The sequence below is a fragment of the Sorex fumeus genome, unplaced genomic scaffold, assembly GCF_029834395.1.
Source record: "Sorex fumeus unplaced genomic scaffold, SorFum_2.1 ptg000187l, whole genome shotgun sequence".
Classification (NCBI taxonomy): domain Eukaryota; kingdom Metazoa; phylum Chordata; class Mammalia; order Eulipotyphla; family Soricidae; genus Sorex; species Sorex fumeus.
The window spans coordinates 2,295,588-2,307,916 of record NW_026606244.1 but is presented as its reverse complement, the minus strand read 5'-3'; the positions used below and the strand labels follow the sequence as shown (position 1 = coordinate 2,307,916).

At 56.7% G+C, this 12,329-nt stretch overlaps 1 protein-coding gene across 1 annotated transcript in view; it reads right to left on the bottom strand.

Moving 5' to 3' along the window:
• SLIT3 (slit guidance ligand 3) overlaps window positions 1-12,329 on the bottom strand; it is a 514,410-nt gene that overhangs the window by 53,045 nt on the left and 449,036 nt on the right. The window contains exons 10-12 of the mRNA XM_056107963.1: window positions 10,726-10,797; window positions 4,489-4,560; window positions 1,620-1,691 (exon numbers count right to left, since the gene is read on the bottom strand). Coding sequence (XP_055963938.1) covers window positions 1,620-1,691; window positions 4,489-4,560; window positions 10,726-10,797 — 216 coding nt within the window. The remainder of the gene's footprint in view (window positions 1-1,619; window positions 1,692-4,488; window positions 4,561-10,725; window positions 10,798-12,329) is intronic.

The window sequence follows — 12,329 nt, the reverse complement described above, 5'->3', positions numbered from 1 at the left end:
GAGAGACAGTGCAACCCCCGTGGACATACATGTACATGTGTGCACATATAGGAATGCACATGCCCACATGCCCACAATATCCATGCATACATGTGCACACAGGGACACATATAAACACAAATATACATGCAGACAGGTGCATACTCCCATCAATATACATTCACATGTGTGCACACACAGGGACACACTGACACACACCCACATAAATATACACACATGTGTGCACACACAGAGACACATGTACACACAAATATACATGCAGAGAGGTGCACACTCCCATAAATATACAGTCACATGTGTGCACACAAACACACAACCACATAAATATACATACACGTGCACACACAGGGACACATGTACACACAAAAATACATGCAGACAGGTGCACACTCCCATAAATACACATTCACATGTGTGCACACACAGGGACACACAGACACACAACCACATTAATATACACACACATGTGCACACATAGGGACACACATGCCCCAAACATATAGGCACATGTGTGTGCGCACATGGACACAAACATACGTGCATACGTGTACACGGGCATACATGGACACCCATCACACAAGACATCCCCCCACATGTCCACAAATACATGCACAGTGCACGCCTACACATATGCACACAGGCGCTTAGCACATGGGCACCTATACATAAAAGCACATACATATGTCCACACATGCGTAGACAGACACCCATATGTACAAGCACACACCTGCATGCCCACACCTAATGCACACATATATACAAGTACACCCTGCGACGTACACTCTTGCACACAGGCATACAAACATACACACACGCACACAACCCTGCCCCAGCCGCACGCGGCTACAAACGTTCCCCCAGCACTTCTCAACCACCAGACCCCACAGGCTCTGCTCCTGTGTCAACACTGATCCTGCTGTGTGACTGGGGACAAATGGCTGATCTCTCTGAGACTAGACGACAGAGCTCGAACTCGAGTCTCTGAGACTAAGTGGCCTGACGGTCCTTCCCGGAGCCCACCCTTCCCGCCAAGGTCGGGCACACACTCGACCCCAGGTGCTGGGGATCACTGTCCCCCATCACACAGCCATGAAACACGGGCAGAACAAGACTCCTTCCTGTACCTCGCCACGCGAGACTTTCAGTCACCTTCAAACACTTAAGCTCCGAGGATGGAAATGAAATAAGTGAAAACAGATCATCTCAGAGCGCGAAGTCCGAGACGACCAACACGCAGCCGTGGCTCGGAGGTGACTGATCATGCTTCCGTCTCAGACTTCACCCGCCTCCTCACCAAGACCCAGTGCCCGTGGGGAGCAGTTTCTGCAGGATTCCTGGGATTCTGAGTGAAGCCCCGAGACTCACTTCCTCTCGGAGGATTCTCAGCTCGTTCTGGTCCCAGCCCCCAAGTCCCTCCCTATCCCTTGAAACCTTCCCTGTAGATTCACTCACAATGACCCCCATCACCCCTGCCAGCTCCCTGGTGAGAACACTGCTCCCCCATCCCGGTTTGCTAAGCATCAAGGCCAAAGAAACCCTCGGGCGGGCCTGACCCCAGTGGGCTGGCAGGAAGTGACTGTGCCAAGGGCCCCAGAGAGACAGAGGGTGGCGTTACTCACAGCAGCTGCAGTGACACCAGCCCGCTAAACAGCTCCTTGGGGATCTCAGAGATCTTGTTCCCGTAGAGAACCCTGGAGGAGAGAGAGAAAAAGGGGGCAGCGGTCACTGAGGAGCAGAGGGCCTGGACCGGCTCCTTCCCGGCCAGCCACATGCCTTCTCCTCTTCAGCCAGAAGTGGGCACACCTGGTCGGGGGCTGGTACTCCCACCGCTGCCAGGTAGGCTACCCGTGTGGGGTAACCTGGGACCCAGCTGGCTGGCATCACCTCAGGGGCCTGTGCACGGGAGGACAGAGAGTAGCTGGGTGGGCCCCGGGGGGCACGTCACCCAGCCCAGAGCCCACCCTGGGTCACCGAGTCACGACACACGGCAGGCAGACCTGCTGAAGTGCCTTGTTGGGCACTGGCCAAAGCCTCTCCCTGTCCCCAGCCGGACCCCAGGCCCCAGCTGAAGGGGAACCGGAAGGGCAGGAAGGGGGTCCCGGCGGCCGGCGGCTGCGCCCCGCTCCTCCTCCAAGCCCCTGTCCGTCCCCACTGGGCAGACGCTCCTCCAGCACACGCTGCGGCCTCTGGGTACCCAGCCAGATGTGCTCCTCGATAAACTAAGCTAATTTTGGCTGCTTGCAGCAGATGGCAGCTGAGTCTGGGGCCAGCCCAGTTCCCAGCCCTCTCCCAGCGGGATGGGCCCATGGGGACAGTGTCTCTGCTTCCGGGACACTCGGGGTAGGTCCACAGAGAGCCCAGATGGGGGGACCCGAGCGCCCCTATGGCCAGGCTCGCCGGGTGATGCCCACTGTAGCCTGGGCCGCCCCTTCTCTCCTGGGCAGTGACATGCCCGGGAGTCCAGAGGCCCCGTGCAGTGGGACTGGTGCCACCCAGCCCTGCCACATCCCGGGGAGGTCACACCTGGGGGACCGGGTTGGGGTTGCATCCGCTCTGAGCCTGGGGTGGCTGCAGCTGTCAGGGATGCCCGCTCAGACGCCAGCAGGCCGGCAGCCCGGAGTGGGGCCCGGGGACTCCTTCCACATGCTGTAGTACACACTCGGCATGCAGACCCCCACCCCCACCGCCAGGTAGGAGCCCGGAGGCAGAAAGAAGCAAAACCAAAAGTAGCCGTGTGTGTGAGTGAGAGTGTGTGTGTATGAGTGTATGTATGAGAACATGTGTGAAAGTAAGTGTGTGTGTACGTGAGCATGTGTGTGTGCGTGTGTATGTGAGTGTGTTTGAGTATGTGTGTGTTTATGTGAATGTGTGTATGTGAATATGAGTGTGAGTATAAGTGTGTTCAAGTGTGTGACTGTGTGTAAGTGTGCATATGTGTGTATGAGTGTGTGTGAGTGTGCAAGTGTGTGAGTGTGTCTATGAGTATGAGTGTGTGTGAGTGTGTGTTTGGATGTGTGAGTGTGTATGTGTTTGTGAGTATATGTGAAAGTGTGTGTATGTGAGCATGTGTATGTGTGTGTGACTGTGTATGTGAGTGAGTATGTGTGTGACTGTGAGTATGAGTGTGTTTAAGTGTGTGTGACTGTGTGTAAGTGTGTATAAGTGTGTGTATGAGTGTATATGTGTGTAAGTGTATATGAGTGTGGGTAAGTGTGAGTGTGTGAGAGTGTGTGTTTGAATGTGAGTGTGAGGCTGTGTGAGTGTATGTGTTTATGTGAGTGTGTGAGTGCATGTAAGTGTGTATGAGTGTGTGTGATTGTGAGTGTGTATGTATGTGTGTGTGAAAGTGTGTTTGAATGTGTGTGTGAGTGTGCATGTGTTTATGTGAGTGTGTGTGAGTGTCTGAGGGTAAGTGTGTGAGTATGTGAGTGTGTGTGAGTATGTATGTGTGTGTATGTGAGTGTGTGAGTGAGTGTATGAGTGTGAATGTGTGTGAGTATGTGTGTGTAACTGGTACCCACTACTTTTTAAACTATGAAAGAGGGAGGAGGGTGGATTTCTGTTGCAGGTCACTCTGAGGATTAAGTGCCCAAGAGTCGCCAGGCAGTGCCGGGCACACAGCCACCGTGTGGTAAATGCTCTGGTGAGCCTGGCCAAGGTCAGGGCGTTGCACTCTGACTCTCTCTGCCTGGCAGAGAGCACGCTGGGAGGACTTCAGCGATGTTCTCCACGGGGCAGGCGGGTCCCTGAGGGAAGGCGAGGGGGTGGTCCCCCAGCAGCCACCCTGCCCCTCCCAGTGCCTGAGTTTCCCCCTGCCCCGTGGGCCTGGCAGGACACTCTAGGCTTTCGCAATCAGCCGACCTGGGTTCGAGCCCCAGCATGTCATAGGACCTCCCTGAGCCCCGCCAGGAGGGATCCCTGAGTGCAGAGCCAGGAGTCAGCCCTGAGCACCGCCGGTGTGGCCTCCAAACAAAACCACACACACACACACACACACACACACACACACACACAAACCCAAATCAAGGGTTTGTGCTGCTTCTCAGATGGTGGGTGGGTTTGGCACAAAAGCCCAAGAATCAGGGAAAAGTGCAAACTGAGTGCTCCCCTTGGCAGGGCCGTGGGAACGGGGAGAAAAGGGCCCATGGGTACTAAGTATCCGCCCTGTTCCCCCACTCCTCACTCCCCAGCCCCCCAGCGAGCACAGCCAAGGGGAGCTCCCCCAGCAAGCGGAAGATGCCTCTGAATGAGCAGTCAGTGGCTGGCCACTCAATCGAGCAAAACAACGCATTGAGGTTGCAGAAATCCTCTCCGAGATCAATATCCCCCCGACGAAGAGAGATCGTCGTTTCTTTGGCCCAGGTACCGATGAAAGTGGGACGGAATGAACATAAACCTCTCCCCACACCTGCCCACCTACCTGCCCCCAGGACTGTCCCAACCCCCCAGCCAGCTCCCCCCCCGCCCCGCAAAGTTTCCCCCACTTACAGCGACGTCAGGGACTTGAGACCCTGGAAGGCGTCCGGGGCGATGTCGGAGATCTGATTCTTGCTGATGTCTCTGAAAAATCAGGGCGGGGAGAGGGGGCTGAGTGCACGGCTTTTAAGGGGGGGTGGCTAACACTTCTAGATGCCACGGGGGAGGGCGAGAGTAGGCCGTCCCGTGGGGGTGTGGACTCCCGAGCACTGGGGAAGGGGCTCCGGGACCATGCGGCTGCCGACCCCCCAACTCCCCTAATCAGAGACACCCCGCTGGCCGCTCTCCCCTTGGGTCTCAGTGGACGCTCCCGTGGCCTCTGGACATTGGCATGGCAGACAGACTGCCCCCCCACCCGGCACACCAAGGCCTCGTCCTACATGGGCACTGCCCTGAAGCAGAGCAAGCACCCAATTACCAATGGCGGCACCCCACGTCCTTGCCTTGAGCCTCTGCAAACCCTTGATTTTTTTTTTTCCCCCACCAAGACTCGAGACCTTTCTGCCTCTCCTGGCTTAAAAGAAGCTTCGTGACTCGAGTCTGATTCGGGGCCTCCTCTGGGCCTGGGGAGAATTCTGGTGGGGGCTGAAAGGTGCTTAAAACCCCTCTGAGATGTGTGTCACTGGGGGTGCTCCCAGCCCCGGTGGGGAAAGGGGGAGGTCTGGGGTGCTGGGGGAACAGGCAGCCGTGAGGCTGAAGTGGAGCCATGGTAGGTACCACTTTATTTTATTATTGTCACTGTCCTCCTGTTGTTCATCAATTTTGCTCGAGCGGGCCCAGTAACACTGTGAGACTTGTTACTGTGCTTGGCGTATCGAATACGTCACGGGGAGCTTGCCAGGCTTTGCTGTGCGGGTGAGATACTCTCAGTAGCTTGCCGGGCTCTTCGGGTCGGCTGTGTAGGCCGCATGCAAGGCAAACGTCCTACCTGCTGGACTATCACTCCAGCCCCAGGCTCCACTTTAAGACCGAAACTCAGCAGGCCTAAGTTTCAGTTTCCCCTATCAGAAAGTCCTGGCTTCTCAGAAAATAGTTTCACCCTGGGCAGGTAAACTGCCCCGTGGGAACAGCCTATCAGAGTAGGGGGCGTGGGCAGTGGTGCCCAGCCAAGCAAAGAGGGCGGAGGGAGTGGAGTCATGCATGGGACGAGGACCGCACAGGGACCAAGACTTGGAAACGTAAGTGTAGGTCCCTGGAGTCATGGGGACAGAACAGGGACCAGAATTGGAAATATATTGCCAGTTCCTAAAAGAAATGCTGTTATGTAACCAAACCCTATACAAGCTGCTCAGAATTCGGAGTTGGGGTCCTTGTCAAGATTCCACTTTGTTGGATGAGACTTGGACCCTAGCTCGAGCTAGCGATAAAGGGGCCTTGCACTTGTATCCTTGAGTTTGGTCTGGTCAATGTGAGAGCGAATCTCCCTTCCCGGGACATCACATACATCTGATTTGGAGCCTCCTCTGGGCCTGGGGAGAATTATGGTGTGTGTGTGTGGGGGGTGTTAAGAGGCTCTGGGACCCCTCTGAGATGTGTCGGTATCACTGGGGGTGCACCTGGCCCGGGCAAGGAGAACAGAGGTCTGGGGCTTTGGGGTAATGGGTAGCTCAGCAGAGGACCTTCCTGGAACTGGGCATTGGCATGGCTACTGTGTGGCCTTCTAGTGACTTCTGAGCCCCAGTGGCTTATTCTGGCTCCTAGATCATCACCGTGGCAGGGGGCTGGTCTCTGGGTTCCCGTCTCGGGCAGGGAGCGGCCCCCAGGGCCAGTAAGTAACAAGGATCCTTTTCCTTGGACAGAATACAACAGAATGATGCTTTCGTGCAGGAAGGGACAGAAAAAGGATCAGCGAGGAGGAGAGAGGGTCAGCCAGGGGAAACCCCCGGCAGATCCAAAACAGCCCCAGTGAGGCCCAGCCCGCCAGGTCCAGCCCCCTACACTGCTCCCGAAGCCGGCACCATCCCGATTTCCAAAGCCTGTCTGTTGAGCCTCATTTCACCGGCCAAGACTTCTGAGGTTTGGGGCTGAGCCCTTAAGCTGGAGGGATCGCCCAGAGAAAATCCGCAGACAAGGGGGGCGGAGGGCGCCCACAGTCCCCGGCTCACAACTCAGGAGGGTCTTTTTTAAATTTATTTTTATTTTTTTATTTTCCTTTTTGGGTCACACCTGGCGATGCTCAGGGGTTACTCCTGGCTCTGCACTCAGGAGTTACTCCTGGTGGTGCTCAGGGGACCATATGGGATGCTGGGAATCGAACCTGGGTTGGCCGCGTGCAAGGCAAACGCCCAACCTGCTGTGCTATCTCTCCAGCCCCTCAGGAGGGTCTTAACCAGCAAATGCCATGGGGATTATCCCTGGCCTCTTGTGCCCTCTGGCCGGGGTGCCCGGGGGCCACCTACCCGGTTGCAAGTCTTGGGTTCCCATAGGCCACCTTGGGCACCAGAACGAGCGGGCATTTCTGCCATGCCCAGGCTCTCAGGCCTGTCGCTCTCTGAGTACCCACGCTTAAGTGTCCGGATTTGGGAGCTGAAGGTGAGCAGAGAGCAGTCAAGAGACACTTCCGCTGGAACTGAGCCGATAGCGACTCTTGTTGTAAATCTAATTTTGCTCGGGTTTGTTCGGGGATTGTAGAGTCGCTGATGCTCAGGGGTTGACTCCCGACTCTGCACCCTGGTGGGGCTCAGGGGACCCTATGGGATGCTGGGGATCGAACCTGGGCTGGCTACATGTGAGGCAAAAGCGCCCTTCCCCCGTCCTATCGCTTTGGCCTTGTAAGTCTTCATTCCGTGGGCAGAAAGTTGTAGGGCTGAGGGGTGAGGGGGAGGAATGTGTGTGTGTGTGTGTGTGTGTGTGTGTGTGTGTGTGTGTGTGTGTGGTGGGGTTTAGGCTGCCAGGCCATCTCTGTGCATGCCCCTCCCATGTTCACCCTGTTTGGTCATTAAAACACAACCACCCAGGGGCTGGAGTGATAGCACAGCGAGTAGGGCATTTGCCTTGCACACGGCCAACCTGGGTTCGATTCCCAACATCCCGTAGGGTTCCCCGAGCACCGCCAGGAGTGATTCCTGAGTGCAGAGCCAGGAGTGACCCCTGAGCATCGCCGGGTATGACCCAAAATGCAAAAGCAAAAGCAGAACAAAATAAAACAAACAAAAAAACACAACCACCAGTCGTGCTCAGGGCTTCCTCCTTCCTGGCTCTGTGCTCAAGGGATCACTCCTGACCGGGCTCTGGGGACCCATTGAGGTCGCCAGGGAGCGAGCCTGGGTGGGCCACGGGACAAAGCAAGCGCCCTCCCTGAACATCTCTGGCAGGAGATGGCAGATTCTCAAGCAGAGTTGGGGAGCCCCTCCCTAACAAAAAAAATAATAAATTCCAAACCCAGTTTCCTGGACTCTCTGCTTCTTCAAACTCCTCATCTGATCTGCAGGCAGGTTTTCTAAAGTTCTGGGAGCTGAAATGTTTTATTTGAAGTGGTTCCTTTGCCCTTCCGGCAGCCCCGAGAGGTTTGGGGTGGAAAGGGCAAGGGGGATACATATCAATGCCACTAGAAGGGAACCACAGTGAAAGTCTTTTCTCCAGGACTGGGACTGAGAAGCTCCTCTGAATTCTAAATATGCCCCTGACCCCTGCCCCCACCCTGAGGCAGCTAGGAAGGAAGAAGGGACAGTAAAACACTGCCCGCCCAGCTGGGCATTACCTGGACCTCACCAAAAATTAGAGCCAGCTGCCCCTTAAATCATGGAAGAGCGGGGGCTGGAGTGATAGCACAGCGGGGAGGGCGTTTGCCTTGCACACGGCCGACCTGGGTTCGATTCCCAGCATCCCATAGGGTCCCCCGAGCACCGTCAGGAGTAATTCCTGAGCACAGAGCCAGGAGTCACCCCTGAGCATCGCCGGGTGTGACTCAAAAAGAACAAAAAAATCACGGAAGAGCGAGAGGTGGGGACAGTGGCAGGACTTGTCATTTTTCACGGAACTGACTCCTGGGCTGCATAATCAAGCAGGGCTTTAAAAATGGATCGGGGTGAGGTGAGGGGGGTTGGGGTGGGTTATGGAGAAGCAGCGGGAAGATCGGGAGATGGATGGGCCGAGGCTTTAAATATTAAGGCCTCTATTTATACAGCCCCCGTGGTAGGCACGAAGGAAGGACATGCTCTGGGCTGGGATGGCGGGTGGGAGGGAAACCGGCTGTGGTTTGGGTTTCCTGGGAGAGGGTGAGGATGGTTGCCCGGTGGTGGGGAGAGGGGGAGTGAGGGGGAGGAGAGGAGTGGAGGTGGGCTGGGGCTGGAAACCTCTTAGAATGCCACCGTTTACAGCGGTAGGGCATTTGCCTTGTACGCAGCTGGCCTGCCCAAGCCGGGTTCGATTCCTCCGCCCCTCTTGGAGAGCCCAGCAAGCTACCGAGAGTATCCCGCCCGCATGGCAGAGCCTGCCAAGCTCCCCGTGGCGTATTCGATATGCCAAACACAGTAACAGCAAGTCTCACAATGGAGGCGTTACTGGTGCCCACTCGAGCCAATCTATGAACAACGGGAGGACAGTGGACAGTGCTACCCCGAACATGCTGCTGGAGTGATAGTACAGTGGGGAGGGTGTTTGCTTTGCACGCAGCATAACTGGGTTCGATTCCCAGCATTCCATAGGGTCCCCTGAGCACCGCCAGGAGTAATTCTTGAGTGTAGAGCCAGGAAGAACCTCTGAGCATCCCCAGGTGGGACCCAAAAAGCAAAAACACCAACACCAAACCAGAACAGAAAACCATCAAAGGACTCCTTCAGGGAAGCCCCTGAATGTCCCAGGCAGGGAGTGACATGGGTCCTGTGGCCCTGGAGGACCTCTCAGCCTCTGCCCTCAAGAATGGACCCACCTCTGCGGGCTCAAAAAATGACACTTCCCAGTCTGGAAGGGGACACATAGGGGTGTGTCTCTCCCTACCAGATTCCTAACATCTGCAAGTGGGGGGGGGCATGGTGGGTGGTCTCCACAAGCGGATGAGGGTACACGGGCTACCACTGTGATGCTGTCACCCTCGGTGCCTGGGTGGGGTGTCACCAGGTGCTGACAGAGCCAGTGGCTGGGGTCTGGGAGATGCCTGAGGGCAGGGCTTGTATTGTGGAGAGGAAGAGACACAAAATCCTTCTCTTCCTTCCCCTTCCTGCTCTCCATCCAGACGCTGTTCTTGGCGGCCACTGGTTTCCTGTGTTTCTCACCCCCCACAAGCCTAGCACCAGCCCCCCAGAGCCGCCAGCACTTCAGTGGACTCACCTCTGTGGGCTCAAGAAGTGACACTTGGGGCTGGAGCGATAGCACAGCGGGTAGGGCATTTGCCTTGCACATGGCAGACCTGGGTTCGATTCCCAGCATCCCATCAGGTCCCCCTGAGCACCACTAAGAGTAATTCCTGAGTGTAAGAGCCAGGAGTAACCCCTGTGCATCGCTGGGTGTGACCCAAAAAGCAAAAAAAAAAAAAAACAAGCGACACTTTCCGGTCCAGAAGGGAAGAGAGGCGGGGGGTGGGGGGGGTGGGGGGTTGGGAAATCTCCCTACCAGATTCTTACCATCTGCGAGAGTGGTGGGGGGCAAGGTTGGTGGTCTCACAGCCCTCTAGGCGCCTCTGATGGGGGGCCTGACCCCCACGGGTGCAGATGGGAGGACCTGCTTGGCCTATGGACCCCACAGGACTCGTGCTGGGGGTCCGAACAGATGCGAGCTGGCCATCCCCTGGGGGGGGAATAAGCCCCTTCTAATTCTGCCTTTGCCCCTAGCAGTTCTGCACAGCCCTGGTCACGACCTGTGTTCCTTTATGATTAAACTAGAGAAGAGGAAACACATAAGATGGGGGTACTACAAAGACCATCTTGGTGCCCCCCAGACCATCCAACTTGGTGGGCCTGGCCCTGAGCTCTGAGCCCACCCACCTCACCAGGGTGAGACACTCCGAGTCGTTTGGTTGGCTTGGGGGCCACACCCGGCGATGCTAAGAGTGTTACTCCAGACCCTGGGCTCGAGAAGCACTCTGGGCAGCGCTCGGGGGGGACCAGAAGGGGATGGTGAGGATACAACGTGGGTCAGCCGTGTGCAGGAAGGGCTAATGCCCCAGGCACTCCTGAGCCTCACCTTCCGGTCTCAGGACGGCAACTCTGGCCCAACAAGGGAGGGGTCAGGCTGCCCACGACACACGCCACGTAACCCCCCGCCCCCCAACCTGCAAACATCTGGATTCCCGTTTCCCAGGGGGACACTTACATGCGCTTCAGCTTCTTGTAAGGGGTGAAGGCTCCGGCGGGGATGGATTTGATGGAGTTCTGCTCCAGGCGTCTGGGAAAAAAACAGAACAGATTCCGTTAGCCACTCGGCCGTCACTGGCGGTCACTGGGTGACTGAGGACGCCAAGGCCTCCTCCACCGCGGGCTCTGGCAGGGGGCTGTGGTGGCGAGGAGGCTGGCAGCTGAGCAAGTCAAAGGGGTGAAGGTGAGGAAGAGGAAGAGGAGCTTTATTTCCTTTAGTTTAGGTATTTGGGTGGTTGGGCTATACCTGGCGATGCTCAGGGCTGACTCCTGGCTCCACACTCGGAATTACTCCTAGTGGTGCCCAAGGGGACCCTATGGGATGCTGGGGATCGAACCCGGGTTGGTTATGTGCAAGGCAAATGCCCTCCCCACTGGAGACTATTGCTCCGGCCATGGACTTTAGTACAGTGCACTGTAGCACTGCCGTCCCATTGTTCATCGGTTTGCTCAAGCGGGCACCAGTAACGTCTCCATTGTGAGACTTGTTGCTACTGTTTTTGGCATATCGAATATGCCACGGGGAACTTGCCAGGCTCTGCCGTGCGGGCGGGATACTCTCGGTAGCTTGCCGGGCTCCCGGAGAGGGACGGAGGAATCGAACCCGAATTGGCCGCGTGCGAGGCAAACGCCCTACCCGCTGTGCTATTGCTCCAGCCCTAGTGCAGTGCAGGGGCTAATAATCCCTGCACAGCATGCTGAATGGTCAGAGAGCTGGCCACAGAGTTGGAAACTGCTTAGCGAGTATGTCCTAAATTCCTCATCCCCTGCCTGCCTGCCTGCCTGCCTGCCTGCCTGTCTGTCTGTCTGTCTGTCTCTCTCTCTCTCTCTCTCACACACATACACACACACACACACACACACACACACACCAGTAAGGAGGGGACGACGACACTAATAAACTTGGCTTTGGGGACCTGTTCACCGTGTGACGCACATGATTCTCAAAACAACCCCCATGGGTCACTCGAGATGTGTCGTTTCGCTTCGTCCACTCGGCCTCAGTGAAGTCAGGACAGATGACTTTCCGTCAGAACACGGAAGAGCAGATGGAGACGGATGGGGCAGTGGGGAGTGGGCTGCCTCGCAGGGTCTGGCCACAGCCTGGAGGGCTCCCAGCAGAGGCGACCAAGGGCCTCTTCATCTCTGGGCTTTCCCAGGAGGGAGAAAGGACCCTCGAAGCCAGCTCCCGGCCTGCCAGTCCTCGGGCTCACCTACACGCCACATCTGGGAGGACCGGGGGGCGGGGGGGGGGGGGTGTCTCCGGGGCTGCCTGCCGCTGGGCTTCTGGCCTGGGCCCTGGCCCGGACTCTCCTGAGGGGTTCCTCATCTACACCAGAGGTTGCATTGCGCGCCCGGCCAGAAGCAAGAGCCAGGACACACTTGACTTCCTGGTGTGTGTGTGTGTGTGTGTGTGTGTGTGTGTGTGAGAGAGAGAGAGAGAGAGTGAGAGAGAGAGACAGAGAGAGAGAGAGTCAGAGAGACAGAGACAGAGAGAGACAGAGATAGAGAGGGACAGAGACAGAGAGACAGTAAGAGACAGAGACGGAGAGACAGAGACAG